Source organism: Hyla sarda, chromosome 1 (genome assembly GCF_029499605.1).
Source record: "Hyla sarda isolate aHylSar1 chromosome 1, aHylSar1.hap1, whole genome shotgun sequence".
Classification (NCBI taxonomy): Eukaryota; Metazoa; Chordata; class Amphibia; order Anura; family Hylidae; genus Hyla; species Hyla sarda.
The window spans coordinates 300367683-300388084 of NC_079189.1; the positions used below are offsets into that span (position 1 = coordinate 300367683).

General features: G+C 42.4%; 1 protein-coding gene across 6 annotated transcripts in view; it reads left to right on the top strand.

Moving 5' to 3' along the window:
- The window catches only part of USE1 (unconventional SNARE in the ER 1), a 91755-nt gene that overhangs the window by 36223 nt on the left and 35130 nt on the right, over positions 1-20402 (top strand). For 4 of the 6 annotated variants that reach the window (XM_056518095.1, XM_056518091.1, XM_056518094.1 and 1 more), the window contains one exon: positions 17710-17788. In XM_056518095.1, the coding sequence (XP_056374070.1) occupies positions 17710-17788 (79 nt within the window). Of the gene's footprint in view, positions 1-17706; positions 17789-20402 lie in introns of all 6 variants that reach the window. The other 2 variants (XM_056518090.1, XM_056518093.1) reach the window with 1 other exon arrangement.

Consider the following 20402-nt stretch of genomic DNA (forward strand, 5'->3'; position numbering starts at 1 on the left):
CGAGTCCAAATCAGTGAAGATTTTAGCTGTGTTAACAGCTAACATTAGCTTTAAAGGGAACCTGTTTCATGCTGCCCATATTGCTAACAGCATGAAACAGGTGAATTGTGCAGGGTCACAGAACAATAAAATTTACTCTGAAATGCTCAGAGAAATCATAGTTATAAAAAATAGTCACTGAGGAGCTGTCTCCATGGCTGCTCCATAACCTGCCATTCTTGAGTGATGTATTTGTCCCTATCTGTTTCTAGGGAGAGATGTGCTACTCAAGGCCGTGACTTAGCCGCTTCCCAGTGACTTTTTAAAGTTATGATTTCTCTGAAATGCCCAAGCTTTTCAGAGTATATAGCGTTCTGTGACCCTGCTCACTGCAGCTGTTTTATGTGATTTGGGCCGCACAGAACAGATGATAGGATACCTTTAATATTAAAGTGTCCCTCAGTCCCCGACGGTCAGGAGAAGAGGTGGGGCACTCCGCTCCCCGACTCTTAGTGATCTGTGTCATTCGGTTCCAATGTGGCAGGGAGTGCCACTTCTTCTCACTTATTCTCAGTGAGGAGAGGGGAGCAATATTATCTCTAGTCAGGTCAAAAGCATTAAGCATTATAATCAGCATGCCCCATCCACCTTTAAAACAGCATACGTTGATAGTCAGAGGGTCGCCCATACTCCACTCCGCCAGGATCAGTGGGTTTAGAAAACATTTCTGTATTGTGTATTAACCCCTTAAGGACTCAGCCCATTTTGGCCTTAAGGACTCAGACAATTTAATTTTTACGTTTTCATTTTTTCCTCCTCGCCTTCTAAAAATCATAACTCTTTTATATTTTCATCCACAGACTAGTATGAGGGCTTGTTTTTTGCGCGACCAGTTGTCCTTTGTAATGACATCACTCATTATATCATAAAATGTATGGCGCAATCAAAAAACACTATTTTTGTGGGGAAATTAAAACGAAAAACGCAATTTTGCTAATTTTGGAAGGTTTTGTTTTCACGCCGTACAATTTATGGTAAAAATGACATGTGTTCTTTATTCTGAGGGTCAATACGATTAAAATGATACCCATTATTATATACTTTTATATTATTGTTGCGCTTAAAAAAAATCACAAACTTTTTAACCAAATTAGTACGTTTATAATCCCTTGATTTTGATGACCTCTAACTTTTTTATTTTTCCGTATAAGTGGCGGTATGGGGGCTCATATTTTGCGCCATGATCTGTACTTTTTTTTTTATACCACATTTGCATATAAAAAACTTTTAATATATTTTTTAAAATTTTTTTTTAATAAAATGTATTAAAAAAGTAGGAATTTTGGACTTTTTTTTTTTTTTTTCGTTCACGCCGTTCACCGTACGGGATCATTAACATTTTATTTTAATAGTTCGGACATTTACGCACGCGGCGATACCAAATATGTCTATAAAAAATGTTTTTTACGCTTTTTGGGGGTAAAATAGGAAAAAACAGACTTTTTACTTTTTTATTGGGGGAGGGGATTTTTCACTTTTTTTTTACTTTTACTTTTACATTTTTACATTTTTTTTACACTTGAATAGTCCCCATAGGGGACTATTCATAGCAATACCATGATTGCTAATACTGATCTGTTCTATGTATAGGACATAGAACAGATCAGTGTTATCGGTCATCTCCTGCTCTGGTCTGCTCGATCACAGACCAGAGCAGGAGACGCCGGGAGCCGCACGGAGGAAGGTGAGGGGACCTCCGTGCGGCGTTATGAATGATCGGATCCCCGCAGCAGCGCTGCGGGCGATCCGATCGTTCATTTAAATCGCGAACTGCCGCAGATGCCGGGATCTGTATTGATCCCGGCACCTGAGGGGTTAATGGCGGACGCCCGCGAGATCGCGGGCGTCGGCCATTGCCGGCGGGTCCCTGGCTGCGATCAGCAGCCGGGATCAGCCGCGCATGACACGGGCATCGCTCTGATGCCCGCGGTTATGCTTAGGACGTAAATGTACGTCCTGGTGCGTTAAGTACCACCTCACCAGGACGTACATTTACGTCCTGCGTCCTTAAGGGGTTAAAGGGGTATAACAGTGTGCCACAATTGAAAAAAAAATTGTTGGGTCTGGTTTGATAAAGAAAAAAAAAAAGTTTCCCATGAGTCCTAATGTAGTTCCCATTGTGGCTCTTTCTGGACCCCAATGCTACTCTTTTCTGCAGGATCTTCCAATCACTGGCCACAGTGGTGTCTATCTCAGTCAGTGATTGGCTGAGTGGAAAGGTCCTGTATCTATATTTTGCTTCAGAAGCAGGCAGAAGAGATTAGAATCTGGGAACCACAACAGACGCAGCATGTGACCAGGCTAGGTAACTTTCACTTTTTTTTTCTTAACCAGCCCCAGCACTATTAAAAAACATGATGGCATACTTTAATACCCCTTTAAGACTCTCTTGCTTTTTAAAGACTGTTCTAAAGCTACAATACTGATGCGTACAGTTTTTAGTAATTAAGTACAGAGGTTAACTTATCTCTCCATAGTGTATTGTTTATGCATTATGTCCTTGTAAATCCTGTTGCTGTAGATCCTTCCTAGTTACAGCACACATAGGGCCACTATTGTTTAGCTCCATTTATGTGGAAATAAAATTCTTGTTTTGGTGTAATAATACGTGTTTCCAAGAGCCATAGGCCTAGCTTTTATAAGGGCTACAGGAAGAATAGTAAAAATAGAACAAATAATGGTTTCCTAAGCAACAGTGGTGAAATATACAGCGCCGATATTGACGTATTTAGATGTGTTTAAGAGCAGTTCCTGCTTCCTGCTGTTAACGCAGTTAATTCTGAGGGTGGAGTAAGAAGATCGGGGTCACCGATTAGGTACGCATTCAATCATTGAACCTAAATGTATTTATTGTTTACACATACGGTATAAAGTTCTATGTCATGTTGGCATCTTAAAATTCAGTAAAATGATCTAACTATTTATAGAGGTCTGTAAAGCCATAAGTAGATACCATGTAACAAAACTGAACAGAAGAGATTGCTCAGAGGTTATCGCAAGTGGAAACTGGATGTGCGCAGCATTGTTCTAGTAAATGTGACTACAGCAGTCTTCTCAGAAATGGTGTTTAAATAACTTATGTCCTTACAAATTGTCTTAGGACAGGATTTCCCTTTTTCTGTTTATTCTCATGATACAACTGTGACCAGTTTTTAGGATGCTGTTTGCAGTTAGTTCTCAAGACAAAAGAAAATGCGTGTGTCTCCCCCTTTTACTCCACTTTTTGTATTCTCTTACCATAAGGGTATTAATTGTGGGCACATAAACAAATTATTAAAGTTACACAATTTAATAATACTGGCTGTTTACTTTATGTAACCTGTACTTATCTATGAAAATCAGTTTCCTAATATAGTGATAACTAAATCAGCTTCGTGGTGCACTGTTCTGTCCACATGTTGTAGATTTGTATTGTGACCTTGGGGAAGCGGCGCATGCGCAGTCGTGGTAGGGGCCGTATGTAATGACGAGCTTAAAGCACATATCAGTTACATGCTGAAGAAAGGGAATATGTATATTTATAAAGGGATTGGAGCACAGGGCCAGTTTGGGCAAGCAGAACAGTGCACCAAGGGCTTCAAAATGCCTAAAGTGCACCGAAAAGCTGATTTACAGTTCCTCCTGAACTCCACAGTGTTTCATAGTAAATTGTTTAATGACAGTCTGTCAATATTTCCTGATGTTGATGCTTTAGGCAACATTAACCACTTCGGGACCCAGTGCGTACAGGTATGCCCCGATGCCCTGGCACTTAAGGACCCAGGGCGTACCTGTATGCCCGTGGGAATTTTGATCCCCCGGCGGGAACCAGACCAGGATGACTGCTAATATATATCTACCCATCACAGCGATTCAGACCGGCAATTTGCTGCTATTCCGGGTCAACTGGGTCTCTGGTGACTTGGAAAAAAAGGGAAAAGGGGCCCTGCTTGTCCTCAGTGCTTGGACTCCTCACAGAGACACACAGACAATAGCTGCAGGGACAAAAATTATACACATTTTTTAACCAATGTATATTACAAATATACACATAATGGTATTATCTATATTATATAAAAAAAAAAATTTTGTTAACAAGTACACTTTAAAATGTTGCGATCATGTTTCCTGTGATTTTTCACAAAATTACGGCTTTTTTTTCTGTCCCTGTTTGGGCCTTGTTAGTAATAAATGGGATTTAACAAGAACAATAGCTAGAGGAAAGACAAGTCACCAAAGACAGTATAGATTAAATTAGATGGTATCGTGATTTTCTAATGCAATGATGAATGTTCCATAGCATTCTGATGTTAGAGGAGTTAGAAAGTTGTGACACCTGAATGAAGCTTTGCTTTATAGAGGCAGATGCAGGTTTGGAAAGCCGTGCTGTAGAGCGCAGAGATGTGATAAAGTAAAAAATTTGGCATGATTGTTTAGAAGATGAAGAGCCCCCTCCATCTGTCTAATAGCTTAGATGATGGGATCTCTATTGACTACAGCCTCTAAATCAGTGATTCCCAACCAGGGTGCTGTGGACTTTGCACAATTGAGATGGTGACAGAAACAATTTCTACCTGCATTTCTAGGCATATCTGCTATAAGTTCCTCCTAATACGCAGGGCACGTTGTGCCAGAATCAAAGCTTGTAAAATCAGCCTTGGTAGGATGGCAAATGTTTTATTTACTACTTATTGAACATATAGATGTGTGTAAGTAGGGAACTACTTGGGGGGAATCTCCACATGTGCTGTGTTTATTGCTGCTTGAGCAGAGCATGAGGGGACTCTTTTGAATGAAAATGGTTACTCCCGGGGCGTATATGCTATGTAAGATTACTGCATGAAGAAAGGGAATATTAGATTCCTGAAAGAGATTACAGCAAGGGTGGAGTGTGAGAAATAAGATACCTGAAAGTTATTACTGCTGTTGGGATGAGATGTAACCCCTGAATATGACTTCTGATGGGGAAGGGGGCTAAGAAGGTTGAAAACCCTGATCTACCACGCTTACAGCCGCTAGATGGAGCTGGAGAAACTTTGGCTGGCTCCTATCCACCCTAATACAGTGGTCCCTCAACATACGATGATAATTTGTTCCAAACGACCCATCGTTTGTCGAATCCATCGTATGTTGAGGGATCCGTGCAATGTAAAGTATAGGAAGCTGTACTCACCTGTCCCCGTCGCTCCGGACCAGGTCCTCACCGCTCCCGATGCTGTCCCAGGGGCTCCCGATGCTGTCCCGCTGCTCCGGTGTCTTCTTCGCGATCCTTCGGTGTCTTGCGCATCTTCTGCAGGGTCCGGGCCTCGCTTTCTGGTGACGTTATTACGCTGCGGCGCCGGCGCGGCGTGCGTAGTGACGTAATAACGACGCCGGAAAGCAAGGCCCGAACCATGGAGAAGATGCGCAAGACACCGGAGGATCGCGAAGTGGACCCGGAGCAGCGGGAATAGGTAAGCGAACCTGCCAGGGATGCTTAAACTGCTATCAGACAGCAGCTTAAGCATTTTGCGCTGTCGGATAGCAGTTTATGCGATGGCCCCGACATATAAAAGCATCGTATGTCGATGCTGACAGCGACATTCGATGGCCTCTGAGAGGCCATCGTATGTCGATTTTATCATATGTCGGGGCCATCGTAGGTCGGGGGGTTACTGTACTCTCCTCTGGTCCTCTCCGGCGTCTACTATTTCTCTTTCTCCTTTTCTAGGCCCCCCCCCCCATGTCTTTCTCTAGATATGTTTGGGGGGTATTGGTCAGTGAAATTCAAACAGTTTTCTCCTTTCTCCCCTCTGCGGTCTTTCCTTTATCATCCTGACTTTCCTTCTGGTCTGTCTTCTGCTATGGTGCGGGAGTGGGGAACATGAGGGCCTTTTCTGTTGGGCTGATGTAATGGACCCCATGTCTCGTTCTCTCCTGCCTTTTGAACAATTGATGTCTCGTTGGGATCTCCCCTCGTCTGAGCGCTTCCATTATCTGCAATTGCTGCATTTTATGTCCTCAACTACTGGCTCTACAGTGGTCTCTCTGCCTACTGGCTTTGAAAGGTTGTGCCGTGGTGGGCCGCAGGCGAGGGGCCTTCTCTCCGATATTTACTCCTTACTTCTCCAGCCCCCTGATGGCGACCTTCCGTCGCACCGTTACATGGGCCGCTGGGAGGATGTTCTCAATACTACCATTACACTACCTCAGTGTAGTGGTGTGTTGTCTGGGAGAGGGCTTCTAAGGCCTCTATTTGCACCGCCTATAAGGAAACCCAGTATAAACTGATTATGGGCTGGTATCACACTCCAGAACTATTGAATAGACTAAACCCTGACATCCCTCCTCAATGCTGGCATTGTGGGGTGGGGCTGGGTACGGTGTTTCATATTTTCTGATCCTGTCCTCTCCTAATATATTACTGGAAAAAAAAGTCCAGCGCTTAATATCTGATGCCCTGGGTGTTCTGGACCCCCTTATTTACCTTCTTCACCTTTCTCATCCCACTCTATCTAAGAAGCCATTTAAGCTCTTCATGCATATTGCCTAAGCCGCTAAAACCCTTATTGCTAAGTGTTGGAAGAGGACTCTCCCTCCCTCTGAGTCTGATCTGTTAACCCGTATATGTGAGATCCGCTCCTCGGAATTTCACACGGCCTGTTTAAATAATTCTATCCCATTTCTTTCTTTCTGGGAACCTTGGGACCGCTTCTCTGATCGACAACCACCTTGATTCCTCCGCCTCACCTTCTCTTTTCTCCTCTCTTTCCCCCCTCTTGTCTTTGTAGCCCCTTTTTGTTCCTTCCTCCGGGGGGAGTGGGAGGGAACAAAAAGGGGCCACAAAGACACGGGGAGAGGAGGGAGGCCCTCTCCCCGTGTCTGTTTCCCTCTGGGGTTAACCGCCTATGTCTGTTGGTGCGCAGACTTGTTCAAGCTTTTTCATGGTTAAAGTTATTGGGGGAGATTTATTAAAACCTATGCAGAGGAAAAGGTACCCAGTTGCCCATAGCAACCAATCAGATTGCATCTTTCAATTTTAACAAGGCCTCTGCAAAATGAAAGAAGCGATCTGATTGGTTGCTATGGGCAACTGGGAAACTTTTCCTCTGCACAAGTTTTGATAAATCTCCCCCATGGTCTTTTTGTGTTAGCACCCTGGTATTGGGGGCTTTTGCTTGGATATATATGGCATTATAGGCCTACTGTGGTCCTCTCTATTGCTTTCTTGTTTTCTTACTCCTGACATACCGACCGCTACTGGGTCTCGGCACTCTATGATGTCATTTGTATGTTTTTTCTCTTTGGATTCTGTTTGGATTTGTATCCATGAAAAATTCTTTAATTAAAATTACAATTGAAAAAAAATTAATAAATAAGAAAAACCCTGATCTAAGTGGTAATAAGGGAGTAGTTTCAGGCTATAAACAAAATAAAGTTTAGAAAAAATTATTGCTAGAGCGAGATCCCCAAGATGGCGCATGTTCATAAACAGCAGCTACTGCTGCTTTTTATTCTATGGATCTGCCTGCCTAAGATTCAGTACTCTACTAGGAGGGGAAGCGCCCGGAACCCAGTCCTCCTTTTATGTGTCCCAGGCCTTTGGTTCACATTATTCCAGACTGTATCAGAAATGCTGAGTGACTAGCTCACTCAGAGAGGACTTCAGGAGCTGCTGACCTCATCTTCACCGAGCGATACTACATGCAGATATAGGTGTTGTGCCCTGAGCATGACCACTTCTGGTAAGCCTACCTAATTATCCTAAGGGGCTCACCTGTCTGAACCATCCGCACTAGGAGCGCACCTCTCTTTTTGTCTTTTTCTCTATAAACAGCAGCTAAGCAGAGCTGCCCAGCAGAATCCAATGCAAAGGAATAGAGAGGGCGCTACCTAGCGCATTACCACTAAAAACCAGGGTGAACAGAGGTAATTACAATGCTCACCCAGATTGTTACACTCGCCAAGTGTAACAATGGAAAAAAACTTGTGTGTAAGTATGCCGGCAGCCGGTCCACCTTCAGATAGATGCACAAAGAACACAAGGAGCCTCCAAGGAAGTGGCGGACATTAGGAGGCGCTGGACACACTCGGAGGGTAGAAACAACTTTAATCACCCATCATGCAATGCGTTTCACAGATTATCTGCTTCATCAGGCATCTGCTGAGGAAGCAGATAATCTGTGAAACGCGTTGCATGATGGGTGATTAAAGTTGTTTCTACCCTCCGAGTGTGTCCAGAGCCTCCTGATGTCCGCCACCTCCTTGGAGGCTCCTTGTGTTCTTAGGGCTGCTAAACTGGCATGGAGACTCTAAATCTTTACATGGGTATGACCTTCTGACCTTGTCCGATGTGGAGGCTGCTACTGAGGTGGACTAGTGGCAGGCTCGGTTGGAAAAGTCTGTTGTTGCTTCAGTGACCATTATGCAGCCAGTTTCTGGATCCCCCCTGACAGACAGCTTGAGCCTAGTCTTCAAGATGTGTTGCGTTCAAATATGTTTACCGGTGATCTCTCAAGGTAACAACATCTCCTTGTTATGGCAGGATCTCTGCAAAATATTACAACTGCTTTAGCACAGAGGATGACCTACTTCTTCCTCTATCTAAAGATGTGAAGGCCCACACTGAAGCTTTGGAGGCCATTTGGGCCAAGTGAGATGATTGCTTCTCTATAGCTGTTTTTGACTATTGTAAACATAATTGTTTAGAATGTTAGAGGCCTTGGGGATGCTTCTGAAAGTTATGCAGTTTTTAATGCATTGTGTCAGTAGCAACTTGCAATCTCTCTCTTTATGAAACTCGTTTGACTCATTTAATTTCCTTGTTTTTGATATACCAGTGGTTTAGACTTTAGACTCTGGTGTTTGATCCCTGGCATTCAAGTTCGGTCTCCTGTAGATACCATGCTTGACGACGGTGAGTTTGTTAGTTGTATGGGACTCTCTGAAAGCATTTTAGAGGACTGTATATATGGGATATTAGTAAATCTCAGAGTAAGGATTTTCAACGTATTCAAAAACAGAGTAGTGTCTACGGAGGTATCTTACATTGCTTCAACTTCTTATAAATCTGCTTGGGTCTTTTTCTCCTATAAGCCTAAGGCTGGGTTCACACCACGTTTTTGCAATACAGTTCCCGTATGAGGTTTTTTAAAAAAAAAAAAAAAAAAAAACGCATTCCTCAAAACCGGACTAAACTGTATCAAAACGTGTGTACAGATTTTAATTCGTATACGGTTTGAAAAATGATGTCCGGTTGCATCTGCTTTTTCATAAAAAAAAAAAGAAAAGTACGCGTTTTTAACTTTTCACTCCATTATGAATAAAGTTTCACTTGTTTGATTGAAATTCCAAGAAAAAAAACTGTGCAAAGCCAACAACCGTATGGTGAAAACCTGATGGAACCGAATGCACATACAGTTCTGTACAGTTCCCATTTACTCCCCTGTTAAAAAAAATAAAAAAATAAAGTAAAAATTATACGTTTCAATACTGTTTTTTTACCCGGATTAAAAACTGTGGTAGGCTACAGTTGTGGGTACAGGAAAAAAAAACTGACAAAACTGTACAGGATGCAAAACTGACACAACAGTTTTCAATGGAGAGTCAATGCATATGGTTTTCAATATGGTTCCATACGGTTTTCAGATTGAAAATGTATACGGGGAACTGTATTGCAAAAACGTGGTGTGAACCCAGCTTTAGCCTTTTAAGAGAGATAATTTTAACCAAGTTTTTTCATTTCAATCTACCGAGTCATTTGAAAGCTTGTTTTTTGTGCAACCATTTTTTACTTTGGAATTACACCTTTTTCTCTTCTACCATAAAATGTAGGGTGCAACCCAAAAAAATATTATTTGTGTGGGGGAAAATTGCAATTTTGCTACTTTTGTGGGGTAACTTTTTGATCACTTTTTATTTATTTATTGGTGCCGATGCCCCTTCTCTCCCCCTGGCTATCGGTGCCGCTGCCCCATTGCCGGCGCTGATAGCCAGGGGGAGAAAAGGGGCAGCGGCACCCATTGCCGGCGCCGCAGCCCCGTTGCCTCCCCCATCCCCGGTTTTATAATTACCTGTTGCCAGGGTCGGGTCCGCGCTGCTTCTGGCCTCCGGTGTGGCGTCCCCTACGTCGTTGCTATGCGCTGTGAGACGCAATGATGAGTGACGTCACTCGTCATTGCGCCGTGCAGTGCATAGCAACGACGCAGGGGACGCCACACCGGAGGCCAGAAGCAGCGCGGACCCGGCAACAGGTAATTATACAACCGGGGATGGGGGAGGCAACGGGGCAGCGGTGCCGGCAATGGGTGCCGCTGCCCCCTCTCTCCCCCTGGCTAACGGCGCTGCTGCCCCATTGCCGGCACCGCTTTAGGCTAAAAGACTTGAGGCTAAAAATTTTAGCCTAAAAAATGCGTGTTATACGCCGATAAATACGGTATGTATGTATGTGTGTATGTGTGTGTGTGTATATATATATATATATATATATATATATATACATACATACATACAGTGTCATGGCTGTAAATGTTGGCACCCCTGAAATTTCTCACATAAAAGGATTGCAGTAACACCTGTTTTGCTATTCACATGTTTATTCCCTTTGTGCGTATTGGAACTAAACCAAAAAAAGGGGGGGGGGGGGGAAGCAAATTGGACATAATGTCACACCAAACTCCAAAAATGGTCTGGGCAAAATTATTGGCACCCTTAACTTGATATTTGGAAAAAATAACTGAAATCATTGTCTTCCTATAACCATCAATAAGCTTCTTACACCTCTCAGCCGGAATGTTGGACCACTCTTCCTTTGCAGACTGCTCCAGGTGTCTCTTATTGGAAGGGCGCCTTTTCCCAACAGCAGTTTTATGATCTCTCCCCAGGTGTTCAATGGGATTTAGATCTGGACAAATTGCTAGCCACTTCAGAACTCTCCAGCGCTTTGTTGCCATCCATTTCTGGGTGCTGCTTTTTGACATATGTTTGGGGTCGTTGTCCTGCTGGAAGACCCAAGATCTCTGACACAAACCTAGCTTTCTGACACTGGGCTGTACAGTGCAACCCAAAATCTGTTGGTAATCCTCAGATTTCATGATGCCTTGCACACATTCACGGCACCCAGTGCCAGAGGCAGCAAAACAACCCAAAAACATCATTGAACCTCCACCATATTTCACTGTAGGTACTGTGTTCTTTTCTTTGTAGGCCTCATTCTGTTTTCGGTAAAGCTCTATCTTGGTCTCATCTGTCCACAAAACGTTTTCCCAGAAGGATTTTGACTTACTCAAGTTCATTTTGGCAAAATGTAGTCTTGCTTTTTTATGTCTCTGTGTCAGCAATAGGGTCCTCCTGGGTCTCCTGCCATAGCGTTTCATTTCATTTAAATGTTGAACTTGTTTGGGGCTGCCTATCCAACATCCGGACTATCCTGCGTTGACATCTTTCATCAATTTTTCTCTTCCATCCACGCCCGGAGATTAGCTACAGAGCCATGGGTTGCAAACTTCATGATAATGTTGCGCACTGTGGACAATCTAGATCTCTGGAAATGGACTTGTAACCTTGAGATTGTTGATATTTTTCCACAATTTTGGTTCTCAAGTCCTCAGACAGTTCTCTTCTCCTCTTTCAGTTGTCCATGCTTAGTGTGGCACACAGACACACAATGCCAAGACTAAGTGAACTACTCTCCTTTATTTCTGCTTTCAGATGTGATTTTTATATTGCCCACACCTGTTACTTGCCTCAGGTGAGTTTAAAGGAGCATCACAACATGCTTGAAACAATCTTATTTTATTTATTTTTTTCCACAATTTTGAAAGGGTGCCAATAATTTTGTCCAGACCATTTTTGGAGTTTGGTGTGACATTATGTCCAATTAGCTTTTTATCCTCCCTTTTTTGGTTAAGTTCCAATACACAAAAATGGGGGGAATTTATCATTGTGTATAGAGCTTTTTTTGTCTATTTTTTTAACACACAAATTTGCACAAGTCTTTTTTTTTTTTTCCCCTGCAAAATCTGATAGAATTCTTCATAGCCTTGTCTACGGTTAAGTTTACCATAGAGCACTAAGTTTCTACAGTAGAATCGAATTTATTAACTGCATGTTTTTTTTTTAAACGCAAATAAAATGCGCAAATGCACTTTTCTTGCTCAAATATACATCACCTCAGAGGACATGTACCAAAGTGTTCTAAAGCATCTGAGAATTATATTAACTATTTTGGGACAGTTAGGACTACTAGTCCCATCATGGACAGACTCTGCCCATGATGGGAGTTGTAGTCCAGGGGCGGAGGTGCAGATCGCATTGGGTCATTATCCAGAGACCCGCATTTATTAACTGTAAAAGCCGGCGGCACATGCGGCTCCACTGTGCTGCCCACCGGCTCCTGTATACTGTATCACATTTCATAATCCCTACCCGGGAGACGGGAGCTTTAATTGGTGAAGCTATTCACCAATCAGAGCTCCTGTCTCCTGGCGGCAGGGATTATGAATTATGAGAGATGTATACAGGAAAGGGCGGCCAGCACAGTGTAGCCGCATGTTCTGCCGACTTTTACAGTTAATAAATGCGGATCGCAGTGGGTCTCTGGATAATGACCTGCTGCGATCTGCACCTCTGCCCCTGGACGGAGTCTGTCCATGATGGGAATAGTCCTAAAAGTGCCGCAGATGGGGGATGTGCAAGTGCCATCCCTCAGTGCTGCAGTACTACAACTACTGCCATCATGGGACAGACTCTGTTCTATGATGGGAGTAGTAGTCCAAGGGCAGAGGGACAGATCGAGCTACACAGTCCAGGCCTGACTCTGTTCTCATTATGCGTTTTGCATAATGAGAACAGAGCCTTTCTGGCAGTGTGTTCCCAAACAGGGAGACCCCAGCTGTTGATTAAGTACAGCCCCCCATGATGGGAGTTGTAGTTTAGCAACAATTGGAGGCTCCTCTATCCAGGGACTGAGGGGCAGATCGCAGCAGGTCATTCTCCAGAGACCCGCTGCGATCCGCATTTCTTAACAGTAAAAGTCGGCGGAACATACGGCTACACTGCGCTGTCCGCCGTTTCCTGTATAGATCTCTCATAATTCATAATACCTTCCATAGGGAGACAGGAGCTCTTTGAGAATCTCCCCCTCTGTGTACTTTATAAAGATTTATGATTTTACTATTGTGCAGAGTTTTGTTCGGCACACACTGCTGCTCCAGCACTTCCAGCTATGTGAGCAGTGTACAGCTGGAAAATGCCACAGCTCTGTTTCTATATTTGCACAAAATGTTGCAAAGGACATGCACAACTTTAGTAAATCTTGAGCAAGAGTGTAAATTAGAAAAGCAGTGTAAAGGGGTAGATATGTGTCTACAATAGACACCTAATGATAAATCTCCCTCAAAGGGAATAAACATGTGTAAAGCAAAACATATCACTGCAATCCTTTTCTGTGAGAAAAAATTTCTGGCTTGCCAACATTTACGGTCACGACTGTGTGTATATATATTAGTGTTTCCCAGGGTGCCTCCAGCTGTTGCAGAACTGCTGGGAGTTGTAGTTTTGCAACAGCTGGAGGCACACTTTTTTTCCTCCCTTTTTTGGTTTAGTTCCAATACACACAAAGGGAATAAACATGTGTATAGCAAAACAGTTACTGCCATCCTTTTCTGTGAGAAATACTTAATTTCCTTGAAAAATTTCAGGGGTGCCAACATTTATGGCCACGACTCTAATATATATATATATATATATATATATATATATATAGTAGTTTTGCAACAGCTGGAGGCACCCTGGTTAGGGAATGTGGAGATATATACCAGTGTTTCCCAGGGTGCCTCCAGCTGTTGCAAAACATAAAACTCCCAGCATGCCCAATTGCTGTTTTGCAACAGCTGGAGGCACCCTGGGAAACACTGGTATATATCTACACATTCCCTAACCAGGGTGCCTCCAGCTGTTGCAAAACTACTATATATATATATATATATATATATATATATATATATATATATATTAGAGTCGTGGCCATAAATGTTGGCACCCCTGAAATTTTTCAAGGAAATTAAGTATTTCTCACAGAAAAGTATGGCAGTAACTGTTTTGCTATACACATGTTTATTCCCTTTGTGTGTATTGGAACTAAACCAAAAAAGGGAGGAAAAAAAGCAAATTGGACATAATGTCACCCAAGATTTCGGATGCAAACCCAGCTTTCCGACACTGGGCTGTACAGTGTGACCCAAAATCTGTTGGTAATCCTCAGATTTCATGATGCCTTGTAAACATTCAAGGCACCCAGTGCCAGAGGCAGCAAAACAACCCAAAACCTCATTGAACCACCACCATATTTCACTGCAGGTCCTGTGTTCTTTCCTTTTGTAGGCCTCATTCTGTTTTCGGTAAACAGTAGAATGATGTGCTTTACCAAAAGCTCTATCTTGGTCTCATCTGTTCACAAGACGTTTTCCCAGAAGGATTTTGGCTTGTTCAAGTTCATTTTGGCAAAATGTAGTCTTGCTTTTTTATATCTCTGTCAGCAGTGGGATCCTCATTTAAATGTCGGCAGTTCGTGCTAACACTGATGCTCCCTGAGCCTGCAAGACAGCTTGAATATCTTTGGAACTTGTTTGGGGCTGCTTATCCACCATCTGGACTATCCTGTGTTGACACCTTTCATAAATTTTTCTCTTCCGTCCATGCCCAGGGAGATTAGCTACAGTGCCATGGGTTGCAAACTTCTTGATAATGTTGCGCACTGTGGACAAAGGCAAATCTAGATCTCTGTACATGGACTTGTAACCTTGAGATTGTTGATATTTTTCCACAATTTTGGTTCTCAAGTCCTCAAACAGTTCTCTTCTCCCCTTTCTGTTGTCCATGCTTAGTGTGGCACACAAAGACACACAATGCAAACACTAAGTGAACTTCTCTCCTTTTTATCTGCTTTCATGTGTGATTTTTTTTTTATTTTGCCTACACCTGTTACTTGCCCCAGGTGAGTTTAAAGGAGCATCACAGGCTTGAAACAAGCTTATATTTCCACAATTTTGAAAGGGTGCCAATAATTTTGTCCAGGCCATTTTTGGAGTTTGGTGTGACATTATGTCCAATTAGCTTTTTTTCCTACCTTTTTTTGGTTTAGTTCCAATACACACGAAGGGAATAAACATGTGTTACTGCAATCCTTTTTTGTGAGAAATACTTCATTTTCTAGAAAAATTTAAGGGGTGCTAACATTTATGGACATGACTGTATATGTATGTATATATAATATATATATATATATATATATATATATATATATATATATATATATATATAAAATTTTTTTTTTTTTTTTACACATTTAATTCTCCCCTCAACCGCTCACATACAGGGCCGAGACGCTGGCTGAGGCACTTACAGGGAGCTGTCTTCAGTGGCAGTGCCCCTGTCTTCGGCGCTGTGGTTGTCAGTGCTTCTGAAATCCACAAGCGCCGTGGGGGGTCCTTGTGCGCAGTGGCGGGACGGGAGGCAGAGGCGGGCAGGTGTTCATTGCGCGGCGCACTGCTAACACATCAACGAGCACCGGGCGGGGATTGGGCCTTGTGCACAGTAGCGGGGAGGGGGAATGACAGTGGGCAGTTGTGCATTGCACGGCAGCCAACACAGTGATCCGAGAGCCAGGGAGTGGGAGTGAGCCGATGTTCATTCCGCACCACAGTAGCGGGAGGTGGGGGTGGGGACAAGAACTTCCTTGCGGCAGACAGGGCAGCGCTTATCAAGAGGGCGCTCTAGGCGGTGGCCTATTCTACTTATAGGTGGCGCCAGCCCTGTCTTCATTGGGTTAATCCATGTTATCTCGAGAAGGGTGAGAGTACTGGACACTTGCTTGCAACAATAGTCAGGGCACAGCAGGTATCTTACCTTGTTAAGTGTTTGATTAAATGGGAAGAGTCTCTAGTAAAGAAAATCTTTTCCCAATGGAAAATGGACTTCCTCTGGAGTGTTATTTTTTTTTAAGAAGTTATCAGTTATCAGAAGTTTTTCCTCCCCCAGTTGCTGGATATATGAAGGGAGATGGTGCTGGGGGAACTGACAACATCCATCCATTGTAATACTCATACACAAGCCCGGTAAGGTTTCTACCTTCTCATGTTGTGTCCCTTGAAACAAATAATATCCCCAAATTTCTTAAATAAGAAAAAAAAGACAAGCCATGATAAGATACTTAAAAAAAAATGTAAAAGAGGAATCAGTACATCAAAAAATGGTTTCACCAAGGTCACCCGGAAAGGTGTATACATTAAAACATCAGAGCAACATGGCCAGATATTTATACGGAGGGTATAAAAATAGTGCAAGTAAACGCATGTGCAATGTTCATAGTTTATATATAAAGTGGCAAGTACTGGACATAAAAGAACAATTACTACAATATCAGATACATTTACCTAGGTAAGCAAGAATCAAAGAATGTGAAACCCAGGGTGATTTAATTCCATCTTTGGGTTCTGAGACTGCCCGTGGAAACACAACTTTAGGATTGATTTTAAAGTGTTACTCTGGTGAAAACCTTTTTTCTTTTAAATCAACTGGTGGCAGAAAATTAAATATATTTGTAAATTACTTCTATTAAAAAATATTAATCCTTCCTGTACTTATTAGCTGCTGAATACTACAGAGGAAATTCTTTTCTTTTTGGAATGCTCTCTGATGACATCACAAGCACAGTTCTCTCTGCTGACGTTATTATAATAATAATACTTTATTTATTGTTGTCCTTAGTGGGATTTTAACCCAAGTCCCCAGCACTGCAAGGCAGCAGCGCTAACCACTGAGCCATAATGCTGCCCTTAGCATACATCTGCTATGCATGGTTGCTAAAATGGACAGAGATGTCAGCAGAGAGCACTGTGCTCGTGATGTCATCAGTGTTCCAAAAAGAAAGGAATTTCCTCTGTAGCATTCATCAGCTAATAAGTACTGGAAGGATTAAGATATTTTAATAGAAATTTACAAATATCCAAGTCTACAAGGTACAGAGTCCGGCACTGTAACGGTGATAACTGCGGTAAACCACGAGGACACGGGTGGATACTGACACAAGCCATTCGAACTAGGTGCTCAGTCCAAAAACACAATAATTGTAAGCACAAAGAAGATGTGAAAAGTATAAGACGTCACTCACCGGGATTTTTAGGCTTGCAAAAGCTTTCTTTATTGCATAAGCAAAAGGTGCATAGCGGTGCGGTGTGAAGGCAGGTATCCGGCCAGTACGCTGGGGAACGAATGCAGCGTGATCTTCTTTGTGCTTATAATTTACAAATATGTTTAACTTTCTACCACTAGTTGATTTAAAAGAAAAAAGGTTTTCACCGGAGTACCGCTTTAAACAATTAAAGTATAGGTTCCCATAAGAAAACTGGAATATAAGGTTGTGTGTTATTTTCCCATTTCTCTTGTAACATCCGATGTGACTGTCTGGGGGGGGGGGGGCCTCTTTTTGTATGCTGTGTTTATTGGTACATGTTTGCTAGGTTTTAGTTTCTGTTTTGCTATTTTTTTCTTGTATAAAAAAAATAATTGAAAAGGCTTTAAAGATTAGTTGTTAGGGACTACATGAGGAAATAAGAATAACATTGTTATATCAGAGGGTGTTGGTGATGAGCCTGCTTGAATGTCTTGCATTCACAATGGTGTAATCTGTAATATTGGCTTCTTTTTCAGCAGCAAACCTTCTCCAGAGCTACTCATTGAATATTGCAGAAAAGTGGACTTTCTGAAGGGTCTGCTGGAAGCTGAAAAATTGGTAAGATCTGGAGGCTGAATGAAATTTGTTCTGTAATGTTTTAAAAATTCTAAAATATTTTCATCTGAGTTTATTTGTGATCCCCGTTTCTGACAATGTTTTCTGGACCCAGCTGGGTAGACGTGATCTGCTATGATGAATTTCTTTTTTTTGCCAAATAAAAATATCGAAGAGATATGAATTACAAATGTCCACCTGCATTTTTTTTTTTTATGAACTACAAATGTCCACCTGCCAGTGGAGAAAAGGATTGATCATAGGTAACATTTTTTGCCAAACTAATACAATGTATCTGAACTCAGCATGCTTTTTTTATTGCATATTTTATTTTCAAACATTAAGTTGATCTGTTGTGTCACTAGGACTAGATATTAAGAAGGGCCAAAGGGGCAATTCAGTCTTGTCAGTCAATCCTAGCAGGTTGTGTAGCACATTTATTTATTTATTTATATAGCGCCTACAGATTCCGCAGCGCTAGCACATGTCCACTGCCAGAGAACAGAGCAGGATGCAGCAATTAAGATGATCATACACTGCTCAAAAAAATAAAGGGAACACTTAACACAATGTAACTCCAAGTCATTCAAGTGAAATCACACTGTCCACTCAGGAAGCAACACTGATTGACAATCAATTTCACATGCTGTTGTGCACATGGAACAGACAACAGGTGGAAATTATAGGCAATTAGCAAGACACCCCCCCAATAAAGGAGTTGTTCTGCACGTGGTGACCACAGATCACTTCTCAGTTCCTATGCTTCCTGGCTGATGTTTTGGTCACTTTAAAATGCTGGCGGTGCTTTCACTATAGTGGTAGCATGAGACGGAGTCTACAACACACACAAGTGGCTCAGGTAGTGCAGCTCATCCAGGATGGCACATCAATGCAAGCGGTGGCAAGAAGGTTTGCTGTGTCTGTCAGCGTAGTGTCCAGAGCATGGAGGCGCTACCAGAAGACAGGCCAGTACATCGGGAGACGTGGAGGAAGGCCATAGGAGGGCAACAACCCAGCAGCAGGACCGCTACCTCAGACTTTGTGCAAGGAGGAGCAGGAGGAGCACTGCCAGAGCCCTGCAAAATGACCTCCAGCAGGCCACAAATGTGCATGTGTCCACTTAAACGGTCAGAAACAGACACAGTGCAGGACATTTGCCAGAGAACACCAAGATTGGCAAATTCGCCAGTGGCCCCTGTGCTCTTCACAGATGAAAGCAGGTTCACACTGAGCACATGTGACAGAGTCTGGAGATGCAGTGGAGAACGTTCTGCTGCCTGCAACGCACATTTCAGATTACAATTCAAAAAATAGGTTAAATATGTATTTTGGTAGACATAAGCAAATATAGAAGGAAAATCAGCAGTTAGATTTTTTTTTAAACTATACATATTGCAAAATACAAACAGATCATAAACGTGGTGAGGAGGCCTAATATAGTAGTCAAAGCATAAAAGAAAGTGGAAAGGAGGAGAGGGGAAAGAAAGATTTTGATGTTTACATAGTTTAAAAGGTTGAAAAAAGACCAGAGTCCATCAAGTTAAACCTATATTCCTAATGAGTCCCTGCTGAGTTAAACCAGAGGAAAGCAAAGAATCATCATATTAGGCAGTCAGAATAAATCCCTGGATCAACATTCTGTCCCTATAAATCTATTATCCATAACATGTAATGTTATTACTCTCCAGAAATGCATCCAGATCCTTTTGAACTCTATTACTGAGTTCACCATGACCACCAAGAGAATTCCACAGTCTCACTGCTCTGACAGTAAAGAACCCCCATCTGTGCTGGTGTAGAAACCTTCTTTCCTCCAGATGTGGAGGATGCCCCCTTGTAATACAGTCCTGGGTATAAATAGATAATGGGAGAGATCTCTGTACCGTCCCCTGATATATTTATACATAGTTATTAGGTCTCCCCCTAAGCCTTTTTTTTTCTAAACTAAATAACACTAATTCTGATAATCTTTCTGGGCACTGTAGTCCTCCCATTCCCCGTATTAGGCTGGGTTCACACCACGTTTTACAAATACGGTAACCGTATACGGTTTTCCGGAAAAAAAAATATACGACCGTATGCATAGAGAATGCATTGTAAACCGTATTCCAAATGTTGTGTACGGTTACATCCGTTTTGCCTCGGATACGGTTTTGCCGATTTTTCAACCGTAGGCAAAAACGCTGTCCACCACGTTTTTGCCTCCGGTTGGAAAACCGTATGCGAACCGTATGCGGTTCTTTTAACATTGTTGTCTATGAGAACCGTACACAGAATTTCAGAATACGGTTGCACACGGTTTTTCTAATCCGTTTTTGTAGTTGACACATGCGCAGATTGGAATTTCAATAGAACAATAGTAACTTTATAAAATTGCTGGAAAACTAATTCCAACAAAATAGCAAAACCGTTGGCAAAAACTGATGCAAACTGATAGAACCGTACGGGGAAAAACCGTATACGTTTTAATTTGGAGTCATACGGTTGCATACGGTTTTTGGCATACGGTTTTTAGCGGAAAACCGTATAAGGTAACCGTATTTGAAAAACGTGGTGTGAACCCAGCCTTACTCTGGTTGCCTGTCTATGAACCCTCTCCAGCTCCACTATATCTTTC